Raw genomic sequence first — 17,492 nt, 5'->3', positions numbered from 1 at the left:
GCCGGAAGCTGAATGACTAATGTGAGCATGCCGGGCCCCTTTTTAAGTGAAATCAAATGCAATCCAGGCCGGCGAGCAGAAACAGTTGGATTTAAATAGAGTGACTGGAGAATGGACTCCGGGTCTTTTACCTGATTTGCTGCTAATTCCTGAAGCAGTCAAGGTCCGACTCCTCTCCTCCTTCTGCGTTCTCCTCTCCATCACCCCCTATGCCTGAAAAACACACACACACACACACACACACACACACACACACACACACACACACACACACACACACACACACACACACACACACACACACACACACACACACACACACACACACACACACACACACACACACACACACACACACACACACACACACACAGCAGGGGAGCTATTTAAACAGTGTAAATGGAGGCTGGAGGAAATGGTCTGGTGTCTCATCCTCCATGATGTCTGTGTCATTATGGGATGTGTGTGTGTTTACTGTGACTTGGGTTTGTTTTTCCAAGTAACACAGTAACTTTGAGTCTTCAGTAAACCCAAACACAGGAATAGATGACAGAAGGGGACAGAATCTGCCCGGCCCGCCTCCACTCGCCCTGTGGAGCTGCTAACAAATGATACCAATGAAACATTTAACTAAGTTTGTCCCATTAGATTTGGCGGATTGGGATTCTAGGTTGGATCTGGGTTCTGCTTCACTTTGATCCGACTATTTGATCCGTCGTACCGGAGCCAAAGTCCATGTTCCTCAGCATGTCGGCGAGGTCGTCAGTGTCGATGACAAAGTGTCTCAAACTCTCATAGCCGAGCTCGGGACGCGTTGTGTTGGAGGCTGTAGCCGTCACTGCCATTCTGCGCACACACACACACACACAGACACAGACACACACACACACACACACAGGGTTGCATATCAATAAATAGTACAATCACACAAATTTCTAAAGAAGATTAGAAAGATTTTAAGTATTCAACCAAAGGGCTTCAGCGCTCACCTCTCCAGTATGACTTTGGCACTCTGAGAGAAGAAAGAGACAAAATGAATCAGAGAGTGTGTTGGACAGATTTCAAACACCTGAGGCTCAGGTGACATCCTGGTGTGACGCAGACCTCCTGCTGAATTTAACAACAAACCAGTCCCACGGCTAGAATTGAAGAGCTAGATCATTTGAGATTGTAGTGGGGAGCCGGGGCGTTAATATTACGTAACATAAAATCAAGTATGTATGTGTGTGTGGACCAGCTGATCAATATGGCATACCTGAGGGGCTGTGTGTGTGTGTGGTTGTGTGGTTGTGTGTGTGTGTGTGTGTGTGTGTGTGTGTGTGTGTGTGTGTGTGTGTGTGTGTGTGTGTGTGTGTGTGTGTGTGTGTGTGTGTGTGTGTGTGTGTGTGTGTGTGTGTGTGTGTGTGTGTGTGTGTGTGGAAGTTAATTCCTGAAGCAGAAACTCCTGAGGGGGGAGGGGAGACTATGATGCCTCCCCCCGGGCTCATTTCTTTTCAACTCAAGCCCTTCATCATCAATAAACAGAGGCTGACACTGTCTGGGGACGAGTGACCGCAGATCCTGGCTATTGACTTCTGCGGCTGCTGAAATATTGATGGGTGAGTGCGGTGAGGAAAGTTTAAAGGGGACATAAACACATTTCCATATCATCTACATTTGAAAGGTCTTACTCTGAAGCCTCTTAATGCTTTTGTGTGGCCTTGTCGCAGCACTGCCATGCACACTGAGCAAAGAACGCCCCCGGTCACACCTGTATGAACGGAGCCATGTGCGGCTCCTCCATGGACTCTATGGCCGCCTCCACCAGTGTGACCGCCGCCTCCAGGTGATCGCTGTGGCGGCGGACCAGCTCCCGCACGCACGTCAGCCTCTCGTCCTGTTGCAGGGCGATCAGGCCCACCAGCTCCCGCTTCCGCTCGTCTAAGACGGCCACCAGGTCGTCAAAGCGCTCCGCCAGGCGCTCCTTCTGTCGCCGAGCGTTCTCCTGAGGGATGCAAGGAGGATTCTGATAGGTGAAGGGAAGGAACGCTCTCCAGGTAGCTTTCCATGTAGCATCACTTAGACTGAATATCGCTTTGCCAATGTTTCCCAAAACACCTGTACTGTTACCATTCTTACATTCAAATCATCTTTAATGCACTTTGCCATTCTTACTAAAGAGGTGTGGACTTAATGTGTGTGCGTGTGTGTTTGTGTGCATCTTACCTCTACGAAGTGGCACGTTTCTTCCATGTGAGAGATGAGTGCTTGGATGTGGTCGTTACTGGCAACCAAGGCGTCGATACCGTCGCTCAGCTCCGCCTGCAAACGTCCACACCAACACAGTCATGTTGATTTGAAACTACATGAAAACACTCGTGTGTGTGTGTGTGATAGTATTTTAGCTTTTATACTCATTGATCCAATGGCAATCATCATACCAAATCATTTCCATTGAATAAAGTGTTAGTGCACCACTTTACTACATGTAAAACCTTTCTGTGCTGAATGTTACTGTACGCCTACGCTGCCACACAATGTGTTAGGATTGTAACAAACACGCTCGCCTCAATTTAGGCAATGAGGTGTCCAGATTTAATCACCAACTTTTGCTTTTCCGAGTTAACTTTTTGTTAAAGATGGAAGATCAGCTTCTTCCCCCGCATCTAGATTTCTAATGAGAATGATTCAGACAGAGTGAGAGATGGAGAGACCGAGACTGAAATGTCAACAAAGCCAACTGCTCAATGCTTTGGATGCTGCTGCCATCTGCATGATAAAACTCTGAAAGACCTGAGCTTTGATGTCATACAGTTAACACCTAAAGTCCTTGAATGAGGACGGGGACAGAGAGAGACAGAGAGAGACAGATCCCTTTGACAATAGACAATTATTTCAAAGCCTGTGCCCGTTTGGCTGGATTGTTTGACTATTTTATACACTCGTCTGTTCGCTGACCTTTAAAGAGGCGTGTGTGTGTGTGTGTGGTCTCTGCTACTCACTCTGGTAGAAAAAAAAGCCGTGTGTTACCTTCTGTGTGGCGTAGACGCTGCTGAGCGGTGCGACGTCACAGTATTTGTGTTCCCCGAAAACTTTGCACATGGAGCAGGTGGGCGTCTGGCAGGAGAGGCAGTAGATGTTCACCTTCTCCTCCTCGTGTTCCTCACACATGAGCTGCTGCTGCTGCTGCTGCTCTGGCTTCAGATTTACGACCCTGTGACAGTCGCAGAGTTTGATTTAATCGTTCCATTGGTTGTTGTGTGACTCATCACTGGGTCTTATTTGACGATGTGAGCTGCTTTCATTTATGTTTAAAGTGAGCCAATGTTTCCTGTTGTTGGAACTCCTACATGATTTATTGTTTATGTCTGGTTTTGCATTTATGCTGCTGAATCAGTATCAACGTTGCATTGTTTCTGCTCAACATCAGCTCCCTCACCAAAAAGGCCCAGCAAAGGATGTTCTTCCTGCGGCAGCTGAAGAAGTTCAGCCTAACAAAGAGTTGAGTCCATCCTCACCTCCTCCATCACCGTCTGGTTCGCTGCAGCCACTGCCAAGGACAAGGGCAGGCTGCAGCGTATCATCCGCTGTGCGGAGAAGGTGATGGGCTGCTACCTGCCGTCCCTCCAGGACATGTACGCCTCCCGGACCCTGAAGCGGGCAGGCAAGATTCTGGCCGACCCCTCCCACCCTGGACACAAACAGTTTTGAACCCTCCCCTCTGGCAGGAGGCTGAGGTCCATCAGGACCAAAACCTCACACCACAAATCCAGCTTCTTTCCCTCTGCAGTGGGCTTTATCAGCAAGGCCCGGGTCCTCCACTGACCTCACAACAAACCTCTGCACGTTTTTTAACACTTTATTCAACAGTATTCATTTAGGTCACCCTCGTAATGTCCTCGGGGTCAAATTGACCCCAAGGACCATTCAATACTAAAAAGTTGATAAAATGTGTTTTCTTTCATCAAATGGTCTGAAATTTATAGGGGCTGTTTGATACTATGCTCTTCATGATTAGAAGAAATTTTAAGTCATTTGATTGAATTTTGGGTGTTTTATTGAATTTTTAACTCCTTTGCTCCTGGGGTCAAAATGGTGCCGAAGCACAAAGTGATGTAATGGGGCAAAAAGTCCCACCCCTACTGCTCTCCAACACATTTTTTATCTTGTATGTTTGATGTGCGTCGTCAAGCAATGGTTATTTAATAATGGCACAACAACAGGAGGTATAGGCAGCATGCAATGCCAGGTCCAAAAACATGCATTTTTTGGGCCTGCAGAAGCCCAAATCCCTGCTTTAATTGACCTACTTTTATGTAAACAAGTGCTATTGGCCCTAAATTCTAAAATTAAGGGAAATTTTTGTGGTAATGGGTTGGACTGGAGTTAGACTAAAGGTGTAACACAAAATTAATTGAAAATGTATACTTTATGCTTCAAATAACAGTCAAACCATTTTGGGGTCAATTTGACCCCAGAGGACAGTAGGTGTAAGTATTTGCTCTCATTCAAAAACGGCACCCTCACTTAACTTTGACAAATTCCACTACGGTTCATGTCAAATAGTCAAGATCATATCAAATATTTCAATATTTAACTCAAAATAGGGTGTATTTTACCCTATAGGGTGTAAACAAGACCTTTTGGCCCTAAATTACAAAATAAATGGAAAAAATTGTGGTGATGCGTTGGACTGGAGTCAGACTAAAGCTGTGACACAAAAATAATTTAAAATTTACACTTTATGGTTGGGATAACAGTCAAACAATTTGGGGTCAATTTGACCCCAGAGGGCCTTAGGTGTATGTAACACGGGAGGACATTACGAGGGTTCATTTATTTCATTTATTGTGTTTTTTAATTTAATTATTCCCGAGCTGCTGTTCTTATATGTTGTTTTATATGTTGTTTTAAATGTTGTTTCTTGTTGTCTTTTTATGTTATTTGTACGCACTAAGGACCAGAGCAAATTCCTCTTAAGTGTTAACTTAACTGGCAAATAAAGTGATTCTGATGACAGTATCGACACCTCTCAAGTCAATTTTCTACAATTTTCCTTTCCTTGCTGTATATCTCTTTAGCACAGGGGTCTTCAACGTTTTTCGGGCCAAGGATCCCCAAACTGATGGAGAGATGGAGCAGGCACCCCCCTCCTATATTGTGTTTTATATTAAACTGGGCCCAGTGCCATGTAGAAACACATCTACCCTGTTATGGTGCATTCAATTCTGAGCTATTCAGTGACGTGCGGTGAGGTCGTGGCTGGAGAGGCACTGACTCTTACAAAGTCAGATTTACACATGTATGAGTTCAGCAGAGAGAAATGCGTTCTCTCAAATGTGACAAATTCGCCCCACACTTGATCCAAGTGCCATGTAGATGATGGCTTTGACTTTCTAGAGCTCTCGCTCTTTCCTTGTCCAAGATTTGGTCTTTTACAAATGACCCTCGACCAAATGGGTATTATTTCAACAAATAGCACAAATAGCTCAGTGGGGAGAGTGGTGGACTGAAGACCGACATGTCCCTGGTTCAATCCCTGGTTTTGCATTATTTGCTGCAAGTTTGCCCGTGAAATTTTTGTGAAAAGGCCGGGTTCTGACGAAACCTGGGATCGAACCAGGGACGTGCAGATCTGCAGTCCAGCGCTCTCCCTACTGAGCTACTTCTGCTCCTTCATTCACAGCGCGCAGGCGTTTCCCACTGCCAAAATATGGGCTTTTTTATTAAAAAAAAAATTCTGATTTGACCAAAATTTTAATTAGCCTCAAACTTGGAGCAGATGATCCTAGTGCATCTGGATGATGTCCCTGGAGGCTGTGTCTGAAATTATTAGCTCTCTAGCTCCTTCCTTGTCCAAATTATTGGCTTTTCTAGTTTTACAAAACAATGACCTTGGGGGTCAACTTTTTCAGAATTTTGTCAATATTCCCCAATTTGCCTCCCCTGTTGAAGACCTCTGCTTTAGCACATAAAAGAGATCCATAAGTATCCAGTCAAAGGCCTTCAGACCTGATAAGTAAATGGCAAATATCTCCAGAAAAAAAACCTGCAAACCCCAACTACATGAAAGTCTAAGGAATTTAAAAGAAATGGTCCTCTGTCCTCCGACTCGTCTTTGAATGAATGAAACACACCAGGGGATCAGTCTGCTCCCCTCCATTCATTCAGTCAAAGTGATGCACATTTGCAGTACCGGCGGTAATGAATACAGCAGCGCCCTCTGCTGGTAATAAATTATTATTACAACGACACACAGACGCCTCAGATTCTATATGAAGACAAACCAGTCAAGAAGATAAAACCAAATAGGAAGAATAGGAAAATAGGAAAATTATTTTGAACATTACACGTACAACTCTGACCGCTCCTGTTTCTCACACCCACACCCACACACACACCTCCTTTCCCCCCTCTAGCTTTCTATCTCCCTCTATATCTCTTCCCCCTGTGTGCCCCCTCTCACCTGAAGGACTCCTGCTGTCTGTAGATGTCGATGATGTTCTCCACCAGCAGGTTCCTCTGCAGGCCGTACACTCCGTGGCGGTCCAGCACCACCTCATGGCGGCATGATGGACAGCGAAAGCGACTCCCGCTGGCTGCCAAGCTGGACGCGCTGTGCGACTGCCACATGGGATTAGAGACCAAGGGGCGAAGGCAGAATGATTAAAAACGGCTAGTCACCTTCAAGAACAAATACAAAAGTTACTCTGGATGAAAGTTCAAATCAACGACCCCTTAACTCAATAAGTTGGAGATTAAAACTTGTTAAAGGTGTAATAATGGCCCACAAGGTCACACCTTTTGAGAAACACCTCATTTGTAATGCAGTCCAACACAACGAACAGCCTCAAAGATGAAACTCGCACACTCACACTGGCCTGGAAGATGTCGTTGGCACATTTGCGGCAGAGGTTGTGCTGGCAGGGCAGGATGACCACGGGTTTGGAGAACATCTCCAGGCAGACCGGGCAGATCAGCTGTTTCTCCAGGTTCTCCATGGTGACGCTGCCGGCCCCTCCACCGCCGCCAGGCCCGGGACTGCCCGCTGCTCGAGGCCAAGAGCCGGACAGAAAGTTCATCGCCGCCGCCCTGGGCTCTTTACCGAATCCAGATAGCAGCTGAAGGCGCAAAACACGGGTGTTGAAAATGGAAATTGTTGTTTCTGTAACTCAATACCCATCAAGTATCTGCATTATCCATTTCATCGCTTTCCCTCTCAACATTTCAGCCGCATTTTCCTGTTCTTTTCCTTCTCTTTCCTCAGTTGTCCATCCCATTGCCCCCTTGCCAGCCTGTTTCATCCCCTGCACAGACCCACCCGTGCCCCTGGGCTCAAACACACACACACACGGCTGATATATTTAGCCCTTCGGTTTGTTCTGGATTGGGTTACTGTCTAAACTACATTCCACAGATAGACATGGAGTAGAATCACTGTGTGTGTGGGGGCTGGGGTCAGGATTGAGGTTCAGATGTGTTATCATTTCCAAGTTTGTATTGGGTAATACATCAACAAGACTCAGATTGGTCTTCTTTTAAACACACACACACACACACACACACACACACACACACACACACACACACACACACACACACACACACACACACACACACACACACACACACACACACACACACACACACACACACACACACACACTCCTGTTGAGCCGAACAGCAAAGAACACAGCAACGGGCTTCAAACTCACAACCACGTGATCGCTAACCAATCAGCTTTCTCTGGCAGCGACTCCAGCTGGAACATCGAACTACCGATAAATCAGTCTCCCTCTGCTCAAACGGCTGCTGGCAGAGCCTCCGTCTGCTGCTTGGAGGCAGGCACACACACACACACACACACACACATTAAAAACATCTTCAAAATCAGGACATAGCTCTGTAGGTGAGTCATGTGTTGACTTTGTTAAGATGTGGGAGGTTGTGTGTACATATTTGCACCGCCGAGTGTTTAGCTTCTCAGTATTACACCTCACGACAAGAATATCCAAACAGGAAATGTGTACTTCCTTTCAATACAAGGGTTGAGTGATCACTTCTGAGCCCAGCATGTAAATATCTATCTTCTCTATCTGTTGCGTCGACACACTCCCCTTCCTTACACTCCTCTGTGATTGCTTGATAAAGGAGGGATGTTAATCCAAGTTTGAGTCCTTTTCCCAAAAACTCCTCCTCAGCTGACATGACATCATCTTAATGACAAACAGCTTCAGGCTAACCAGTACAGGCCGATTCAGTAAAACATCCTGAATGAAGAATGTTGATGCTGAGAGATTTATCATCGTCATTAAAATAATCACAGAGCCCTAACATACTGTATGTAGAGTATACTTAAATACGTCAGGCTACTAACTTTGCCGTTTTATTAGGTGTCAAAGGGGCAAAGATAATGATTTCCAGCGAATCCAGCAGATGAATGACATCAGATGAATCCGGACAGAGAAACCTGCTTCAAGGGAAATGTTTCGACACCGACCTGTTAGGGCAACAACGTTGAGTCAGAATACACAGGAATATAGACGTCAAAGTTTGTAAAAGTTGCCAGTGCAGGGCAGAAAGAACACAAAATAAACAGAGAGCAGCACACCTGAGTACAAATCACACACACAGGCTAAACACTCACATGATGGTTCATATTCTGATTACGAAAAGATACTTTTAAGAATTATTATTAATAGTGGGGGTCTTTAAATGTGTTTATACTGTGCATATACAGGTGCAGCTCAATACATTAGAATATTAGAATATTAGAATATAAGTTCATTTATTTATTTGTGTTTTAATTTGGATGATTATTGGCTTCCAGCTCATAACAAACCCCAAGTTCAGTATCTCAGAAAATTTGAATATTGTGGAAAAAGTTCAACATTGTATTCAAACCAGCTGCTGAGGCTTCCTGAGCCTTTCAATTGTCTCTCAGTCTGGTTCAGTCGGCTACAAAATCATGAGGAAGATACAATATACAAATTTAATGGGATGCACCTGCACATACACACATACAGTACACACAGATTACACACACACACACACACACACACACACACAGGAACAGGCATAAGTGTTGTAACAGGTTCCTCTTTTTCCCCAATGGAGTAACCCCACTGACCTCATAAGAGCAGGGATCCAATGACTTGTGCTTTATGCGCCAAACAAAAGTGACATACTCACTATTGCTTGGAAGTATTGCATTGTATTGGTAAAGGGAGATCGTTGCGTTCACACGGAAACGACGGTGACGCAACGCGGCGGCGATACCAGTTCAGCAACATTTAAAGTGCTTAAGGGCTTTTACTGTGAAGAGCCATTTGAGGCTGTGGAGCTGTAAATCATTTACGCAGCAGACGGCACAGGGCCCTCACCACACATTCATTGAAATGGAGAAGTGATTAAGGGTTAATAGTGTTATCTTAAATCACACACCCTTATTTTAAATGAATGAGTTGTTACTTTTATTGCATAGAAGTGAAACATGGCTCAGCATAAGCAACAGGAAATGCTCCGTTTAATTTATGGATCAAATCTGAATTAACCTTAACATTTTTTAAAGATGTTAATTAACAAACACCTTAACATCTTTAATCTGTCGGCTTTACACCCACTTGTCCCAGTTTTTCCGACCAAACACTGACCTTGATTCCTCTGGATCCCGCTGTGTGCAGACTGAGTTGTGTTTCCTCCTCTGCTCCTCTGCTCCTTCATTCTGCACAAAGATTTAAGAACAAATCTTTGTGTCATTGCTGATCTCTGTGTGACATTGAGACCTTTTTTTATTCTGAATGAGAATTTTATTTAAAAATGTGAAAAGAACTGAAAGCACACAGGACGGGTTAGAGGCTTCATTTCGTGGGCAGAGTATGAAACTGAAAATGTGATAAACCAGCAGAGATTTTTCCTTTTGATAAGCAGATAAAAAAAGGTTGATTGTGAGCAAAAACTGCAAAAAACAAATCACCACATCACATCCTGGCATCTGTGGTTTGACTGAGATGTTGAAGAGTAACACACATTGTTTCCACCCCCCTGACATTTCACTTGTGTGTCAGTGCGATGCAGTTTCCCGTCATGGTCTCCATGGCAGTGTGACTCTTACCTCTGTGTCTGGATCCAGGTGTTGCACTCCACTCTGAGGAGGCCACATGTCCCGGGTTCTCCGTCGTTCCTCTGCTGTTTGGCGGTGCTTTCTGTGGATGAGGTCACCGTGAGCTGTGATGTGTTGGACTCCATCAGGTCTGCGAAAGAGAAGTGTGGAAATGTGTAAGAAACCCTCAAAGTGACATCCAAACATGTGCATTAAGTGTTTATGAGACACTTGACACCTTGCGACCTCACGTATAGCAGCAATCCATCCTGCATCGTCCTCAGGCGAGCCCACAGCCTGAGGTGTGTGTTTGAAAGTGCATGTTAAAGTCCTCACAGCTCTGTGGGCCCCTGATACCCGTCTGTAGCAACTGAAACTAGGATCTCTCTCCCTTGACAGCTGACAAGTTGCACATCCTTCCTATCCTCGTGGGAATGTGTCCTTCCTCCTGCCGCCTCACTCTTTTTTTCCCCCTCCTGTTTCCGGAATCTCAATTTTGAGATACTAATAAAATAATACAAGATACTTAAACGTGTAAAATAAAAAGCTATCCATGTCTATTCTCCCGTGCTGCACTGTGCACACAGAGTGAAAACACACCGCTTTAGCTCCTGTCTCCTCACATAAAACTCAACCTGCTCTGATTTGCCAGCTGCATCACACACACACGTTACCAAACACAGACACTGACCACATTAACTCAATAGCCTTGGATTTTGTGGGCGTGTCTAACCAGGTGTGTGGTCCCACTGATGTTAGAACTTGTTATCAACGAGTTTTGACTGATATGCAAGAAATTGTACACGAAGACGAGGAATGAATGGAACAAAAATAATCAAACGCTTCAATCAAAATAGATGCAAACTGACGCATAATCCTATCAAATTCAAATTCAAAGTTTTCCGGGCGTCAGATCCAGAGCTCAGGTTCTGTCTTGCTCTCTGGATCCTCACGCCTCCTCATTGTGCCTGGGGGGCATGACTGGCACATCAGCATCATATGTGAGGTCTGACATGTGAGTCTTGACATGCAGGGAGGGGTGGGGGAGCTTGGGAAGCGGGTGACACAGGGGAGGAGGATGGGTTCATCTTCATCCTCACAGCTGACACCACTGCTTGCACTGCTTTTTGTGGAATGCATGGGAACAGCAGAGCGTTGCAGGGGTGCTGAAGGGCGACTCGGAGTAAGGAAAACTGTTTTTGTTGGAACATGTTTTAGACCTTTGACCCTCGTTCAAGCATGTGTTGTTTGACACGTCGGGCTGGCAGGGCAGAGAATGGTTTCACAGTCTGAAAACATTCTGCAGACCTGAAGGAACAACAACAACATCTTATCCTTCTAAATTCAATCGCAACGTTGGGGTGTTTGGGTGACACAATCTGATGCCTGGACTGTTCCAATAGGTGGCACCAGATGATGTCACTACCTGGTTTTGATGAGGTCCTGGTCCTCCGGCTGGTCTAGTAGCTGCTTGCGAGTGTGTGTTCTCTCTCCCCTCTGCACACTGATGATCTGTTGGGTAGAGTGTTAAAGTAAAGTTAGTTTTCTGGTTTGAGGATTCTCTTACAGATGAAGACTGAGGCCCTGTAATGTCCCGGCCTCATTGTTCTGCTCACTGTGTCTGCATTCAGGCTGCATTCCTTCATCTCTACTGGTCCAACGATGCTAAACAGAAGTACGATGATGAGTTTGTGTACCTGCAGCCACCCACCAGGTCAATGTTTAATGGTTTTTAATTACACAGAAGAAGAAGTACAATTACACCATTGTCTGAGGAGACAGTAGAGGGGAGGGAGCGGGTCAAGGGTCAACTAGATAAAAACAAGTAAGGAAGTCATCTTGAATAACACTGAATAGCTTTGGTGTTTAAATTGTGAAATTGTTCAGTCTAATAGACAGTTGGTTCGTACACAAGCACAAATGCTCTGTCATTATTTCTTTCCACATATTTTGCATTTCTGCTTATTCTGACCCTGAAAACTTGTCTGACAACCAGACTGAGACTGATGAGGCTTCACTGCTGCACTCTAACAGAGATGAGTTTGGCTTTTCCCCCCCTCTTTGGTTTCTCTTAAGTAAGCAGATGTTAGACTAACTCTCATTAATGTTTAACAGTTATCTTTTGAGAGGAGTCATTTGTAATGTAATGATGGCATTTAAATCATAAATCAGACCTGGAGAGAGTTCATGTCCTCTCCTAGTCTGAAGCGTGTCCCTGGAGAGAGTCTGAACCTTCAGCGTTGTCTGGACTTGCCACTGAAAAGGAGAATGAGTTGCAGGCATGAAGGCTGCACCGTGGAGCCTAAGGCTTGATGCCTAACTCCTCCCCCCGCTCCCTTAGGACGCCACATTCCATGCGATTTCATTTACTTTTCCTTACATAGACTAAACATTTTAGCAGCCGCGACAACACATGTCCATCTTCTTGCTCTCACATACAAAATCAATCATAATTCCCAGAGATGCACTTCTGCGTCCTCTATGGAGAACAGCTCAGTAACATTTATAGCATTTCAGTGGGAGAGAGATGAAAGCAAACGCTGTCATTCACGAGGGGCCGCTGACTCCATACAGTAGCCTGTGAGATTTATTGAACCCTTCGGAACTGCGAAAGATTCTCACAGTTTGTGCCAGCAGCCAGCAGTAAACTCTGAGAGGTGGAGAAATGTTTTTTTTCCTCACAGGGTTGACTGTTTGTGCAATCACTGTCTGACTGGGCTAAACCTAGAGTTTGACTTTAGTTTGTAGAAGTAAACAAATCTTGATGCACCTTGTTGCGTACCTTAAAGATTTACAAAGTTGTAGTTATACATATCACAAAAGGAGCTATATTATAAGTGTAACAAGTTGCCCCTGGCCCCTGTAAGCCTGATTGGCCAATCGGTGCACAGCGGAGAGGCAGCTGGTGACTCAGCCCTTCACACACTGCAGGGAGGAGCTTAGACACCAGGACAAACCCCACATAAGCAGCTCACCATTTGTTCTTCCCTGTGCGCTGGGAGAATTCATTCCAGACCTTGAGGTTAACAGCACAGGACCCAAAACTCGAAAGTCTTCCACTGACAAAACACAGGGACTGAAAGGAGACTTTTAAAAGCAGAAACCGGAGAAGAACAAGTAGAACAACTGGTTTGGCGGGATTATTTGCTTTGTTTTCCAAAACTCCTGTTGCAACTTGTGGAGGGAGAGTTTCTGAAGAAGAGAGGAGAGACGACAACAGAGCGCTTTAGGTGCATAGAGGACACGCCTACTCATTCCTGTGATTAGTGTTTGCATATTGATCAGGGTGCAAATGGAAAAGATGAGCAATTCCTCCTTCCAAAACATTGAAGACTGCGAGGCCACAAACAAGGCTCTGTATAAGTTCTATGCAGCGGTCATGATTGTGATTTTCATCTTGGCTTTGCCTCTGAACGCCTCCGTCCTTCATCTCTTCATATTCAAGCTCAAGTTCTGGAAATCCAACACCAATAACATCTTCCTCTTCAACCTGGTGTTAGCAGACATCCTGCTGCTCTTCTGTTTGCCCATCAAGGCCTACAACTTCATCCATGGAGAGAGGAGGAGCGTCAACGACAGCATCTGCAAGGCCATGCTCTTCATGCTCTTCCTCAACCGAGGAGCCAGCATCGCCTTTCTGACAGTGACGTCCATCGACCGCTACTTCAATGTGGTCCACCCCGGTCGGAAGAATCTCCTAAAAGCTCTAAAGAAATCGCCTCAGATCTCCATCGTCATCTGGCTCCTTCTCCTGCCTCTCACCATCCCCACCATGCTGCAGACCTTCGAGTGCTGCAACAGCCACAAGGACATCAACCCCATTGATGGGAAAGTGAAGAAGGAGGACGTCCTGATCAAGGTATGATGTCTTAACTGTGTACGTCTAGAAACACCTACTTCAAGTAGAGAACCGGGATGAAATGGCTGCAGGATTCCATTTTCCCAACCTGTTGTTTTCCTTGTCGGGCTCTGATCAAAGCATTTCTTCTTTCAGGTTCAAACAGGGACAGCGATGCTCTCATGACTTACAAATCAATAACAAACAGTAGAAATCCGGGTTTCTAAAGATTACACCATCATACAAAAATGATGGAAGGGTCTTGCTCTGATGACAAAGACGATTATTCAGAAATAGATTATATTCCAGTTTATCTTCACTGAGTTAGAGCTGAAGAGCTTGAAGCTTGAAGAGAGAGAGCGATGTCTGCCTTTACTTGGTTGTTGAGTTGAAACACAAACTGTTTAAAGTCATCTGCACCTGATTTCTGTCAGTTTGAATCATGAAATACCATTATGAAGTATTAGATATTAAACATGGGTCTTGACAGTGGCTTCACTCAGAATAGAGAATGAAGTCATGTTGCTGTGGTTACTGATTTTGTGATCCTGATTTTAGGACGTGGTGGACAGCCTACGAGAAGTGGTCTTCTTCACCCAGATCCTCATCCCCTTCATCATTCTGGTATACTGCACTGTGCACATCACCAGGAGGCTGAAGAAGAAAACCATTGGGGATAAGACCAAACTGAAGAGAGCCGTCTTCCTGGTGACCTCCGTCATGGTGGTCTTCTCCCTCTGCTTCCTGCCGTGCGCCATCGCCAGGATGTTTCTCCTGATTGCCCGGGTGGAGGAATGGGGAGAATACTATGAGGATAAAGCCGCGGTGATCTTTGACGGCCTCATGGTCCTCTCCTACATGGACTGTTTACTGGATCCGCTCGTCTACTGCTTTTGCAGCACCAAGTTCAAAGCTCTCTATCTCTCCAATTATCTCCCCTTTTTAGTGAGTGGAGACCCGATGCCTATAGAGAGCACAAATTCTGCAGGGATTACACCAAATACCATGCGAAACACTGTCATTTAAAATGGATGAAATGGGCCGGATGTGTCCTTCATCAGTTTACTACCTGAGGAAAACGTGGTTATAGAAAGAGGCTGAAATGTTTTGTATGAAAAATCTCCAATCTCATCCAAATCACCCTCACTCCAAAGAGCGCTATGAAGACAGTTTAGGCTCATGTATATTGTTTTTGTGACTTTTTTGCATGTTAATAGCATTGTTAAGTTGTCAATGTCTAAATGAAAATGTCCCAATTGAACGGTTGTTGATTTGTGGTGTCGCCTCCTGTCCCTCAGCCTTCATCTGCACAGGAATGGAACATTTCCCCAACGTGGAATTTCCCAAAATGAATCCTACATTGTAAACCATGTGTCACGCAATAAACCAGGCTTACTTAAGATACTGTCCTTCAGCCACACTCTGGGTGCCCTGACTCACCTGAGTGACATCATTACTAACAGTGCAGTAAGGGTGAGAGGTCCAATTCTAACTGTCTGCCTCTTTGTTATTCTTTCATCAGAGCTTGAGTCATTTCTGCGTTACTGTGTTACTGACTTTCTGTATTTCCCATGAATGGAGAAGTGAAAGAAAGAGGTGATTAAAGGTAAACGGTGCTTTACTCGAGTCTCCTGATGCACAAGTCACGGAAGTATAGAAAGAGATGATGCTTATGGTTAGGGTTGACATGAAGTACAACAGGGCTGCATTCATGCGGCTACATGATTTAAAAACAAGACACTGAACGCACCTTCGTCCTTTATCATACTCACTCTAGTGAATAAAGGGTCTTGTATTTACTATTACATTTATATTCGGTCATCTGGCAGATACTTTGATCCAAAGGGACATATGAGATTTGATACAACACAAGCATTGAGCTGACTATAGATTCCACATCTGAATATACTGTATATACATTTGAATTGTTTAACTGTAAATCACTATAAACCTTTTAAGTGTAACATCTAGTTTTTAACGCCTCACTGTATTAATATTTTGTAAGAATTCCTGTTTTTGTTTTTTTCCCCTGTTCTACTTGCAGAAATACCTCCATTGCTTTTTTTAAAAATGTATTTCAATCCTGCAGCAACATGTGAATGTGTATATAAAACCCATCTTTGAGTACGTTTGCATTGACTGATCATCTTCCTTTTCCCCCCCTCTATGAATTTGGAAATATACAAGTTGCTTGCAACATCATTGTAACTTCTTGCAAAATATCAAAATTCAGTCAGTAGTGTGTGTGTGTGTGTGTGTGTGTGTGTGTGTGCGTGTGCGTGTGCGTGTGCGTGTGCGTGCGTGTGCTGAATGTATCAAAGCTGCTTTCAGACAAACGTTCCCATGAAGTTCAGATATGAGTCATGATGCATCTATAACAGTTTGCTCTGGGATAATGAGGGTGTGGTTCTGATACGTGGCTCTGTTGTGTGTGAAAAGAGCTTTTTCATTATTGACACATTGGGGGGAAAAAAACAGCTGAGGACCGAAGAGAACAGTCGACTCACAGCTACGACGTGTGACTCCTCCCTCCCTTGGTACAGCCGTCTGACCGTGTGGTAACATGTGCATTATGTCACATATAGTGGAACACAAATAATTCTCAGTAACCCTGTCAACGCATATAAACTTGGCTAATATGCAAGCAGCGCGTAAGCAGACATGTTTGCATTTGCATTAGTTGCATTGAAGTAAACATGAATTGAACTAACCACACGTTTTCATTAGGTTTTGTGTAGCGTGCATTGTTGTGAGAGTCACGCCTTGACCTTACCCAGGCTGGGACGTGTGGGGACAGAATGTGCCTCGGGCCTCTTTCCATCTGACAAACGGGATGCTGCTGGGAATGCTGGGAGCTGTGAGGCAACACACACAAATCAAGATCAGATGGTGAAATATGTCAATAAGAGAAGAGAGAGAGAGAGCGAGAGCGAGAGCGAGAGAGAGACACAGAGAGAGAGGAGCAGAAGGAGACAAGTAGACACAGCACAGGGACAGTTAAGGTATCAAAAGGTCCTCACAGGTCCATTTGGTTCCTAGGATCCCAGACCCGACCTAGGACTCATTGGATCCGGGTAAAGTCCTGTGCTACTGCTCCACTGGATCAAAATGATCAGATAATCACTGCAGGATCAAATGTGTGCTTTGTGTGGAGACGCTGGTATTCAGAGTTGATACAGGCGTGTGCACGTTGGAGTTCATACTACGATTGCAACCAAGTGTGCCTCAATCCTGTATGCTTCCTTTATGGTTAATGGTTATGGTCAGTTGCACCACACATTAGGCTAGTGTGTGTATTTGTATGTAACAATGCACATCAGTGACATCAGTCCAAGTGTTGGGAAGGCAGGTGCTTGTTTTCAAAGAGAGAGGAAAGAAAGTCTCATTGGACGTGACTGATTTGAATGCTCTGAAGGGGAGAGGTTTGATGGTCCCATACACCCAACTAAAGACTAAATGACTCGGAGAAATCAATCCATTCATTCTATCGTTATCTGCTGGCTGTTTCCCCTGGATGAGGCTGTGGGTGGAGCCGGCTGCGAGCGAACACAGGCTGAGGAAGGTAGAAGCCAA

General features: G+C 44.9%; 2 protein-coding genes and 2 long non-coding RNA genes across 6 annotated transcripts; 2 read left to right on the top strand and 2 right to left on the bottom strand.

Annotated features, from left to right (window-relative positions):
• Nucleotides 1-127: 127 nt before the first annotated feature.
• Nucleotides 128-9,690, bottom strand: trim54 (tripartite motif containing 54). Of its 3 annotated transcripts, none has more exons than XM_076154952.1 (9): nucleotides 9,633-9,690; nucleotides 6,855-7,810; nucleotides 6,446-6,603; nucleotides 3,010-3,193; nucleotides 2,206-2,301; nucleotides 1,751-1,984; nucleotides 990-1,012; nucleotides 722-846; nucleotides 128-213 (listed from the first exon to the last, which is right to left on the bottom strand). In XM_076154952.1, exons 2-9 carry the CDS (start codon nucleotides 7,059-7,061, stop codon nucleotides 143-145), a joined length of 1,098 nt encoding a protein of 365 aa, XP_076011067.1. In that variant the 5' UTR covers nucleotides 7,062-7,810; nucleotides 9,633-9,690; the 3' UTR covers nucleotides 128-142. The 3 variants fall into 3 exon arrangements, with proteins under 3 accessions (XP_076011067.1, XP_076011069.1, XP_076011070.1); XM_076154954.1 differs by lacking the exon at nucleotides 9,633-9,690 and having other exon boundaries at nucleotides 6,855-7,100; nucleotides 7,695-8,251; XM_076154955.1 differs by lacking the exon at nucleotides 9,633-9,690 and having other exon boundaries at nucleotides 6,855-7,100; nucleotides 7,698-8,251.
• LOC143004094 (uncharacterized) lies at nucleotides 858-4,435 on the top strand. The gene is made up of 3 exons (XR_012963929.1): nucleotides 858-1,598; nucleotides 1,710-2,036; nucleotides 3,410-4,435. It is a non-coding gene; the product is annotated as an uncharacterized LOC143004094 (long non-coding RNA).
• On the bottom strand, nucleotides 9,686-11,616 carry LOC143004095 (uncharacterized). Its single transcript, XR_012963930.1, has 3 exons — nucleotides 11,508-11,616; nucleotides 10,094-10,232; nucleotides 9,686-9,703 (listed from the first exon to the last, which is right to left on the bottom strand). It is a non-coding gene; the product is annotated as an uncharacterized LOC143004095 (long non-coding RNA).
• A 1,426-nt stretch (nucleotides 11,617-13,042) lies between these two features.
• Nucleotides 13,043-16,046, top strand: gpr31 (G protein-coupled receptor 31). Its single transcript, XM_076154956.1, has 2 exons — nucleotides 13,043-13,940; nucleotides 14,478-16,046. Exons 1-2 carry the CDS (start codon nucleotides 13,374-13,376, stop codon nucleotides 14,943-14,945), a joined length of 1,035 nt encoding a protein of 344 aa, XP_076011071.1. The 5' UTR covers nucleotides 13,043-13,373; the 3' UTR covers nucleotides 14,946-16,046.
• Nucleotides 16,047-17,492: the final 1,446 nt, after the last annotated feature.

Source organism: Genypterus blacodes, unplaced genomic scaffold (genome assembly GCF_046128005.1).
Source record: "Genypterus blacodes isolate CSIRO-AG114 ecotype Tasmania unplaced genomic scaffold, CSIRO-AGI_Gbla_v1 ptg000064l_1, whole genome shotgun sequence".
Lineage (NCBI taxonomy): Eukaryota > Metazoa > Chordata > Actinopteri > Ophidiiformes > Ophidiidae > Genypterus > Genypterus blacodes.
The sequence above is the reverse complement of the archived record's forward strand: the minus strand, read 5'-3'. Positions and strand labels throughout refer to the sequence as shown.

Excerpts from the sequence above, each read along its gene's own strand:
- gpr31 (XM_076154956.1), top strand. The coding sequence starts at position 13,374 with ATGGAAAAGATGAGCAATTCCTCCTTCCAAAACATTGAAGACTGCGAG. Across the intron at positions 13,941-14,477 it reads AGGAGGACGTCCTGATCAAG|GACGTGGTGGACAGCCTACG; the intron begins GTATGATGTCTT and ends TCCTGATTTTAG.
- trim54 (XM_076154952.1), bottom strand. The coding sequence starts at position 7,061 with ATGAACTTTCTGTCCGGCTCTTGGCCTCGAGCAGCGGGCAGTCCCGGG. Across the intron at positions 1,013-1,750 it reads ACATGGCTCCGTTCATACAG|AGTGCCAAAGTCATACTGGA; the intron begins GTGTGACCGGGG and ends TTCTTCTCTCAG. Across the intron at positions 214-721 it reads GAACATGGACTTTGGCTCCG|GCATAGGGGGTGATGGAGAG; the intron begins GTACGACGGATC and ends TGTGTTTTTCAG.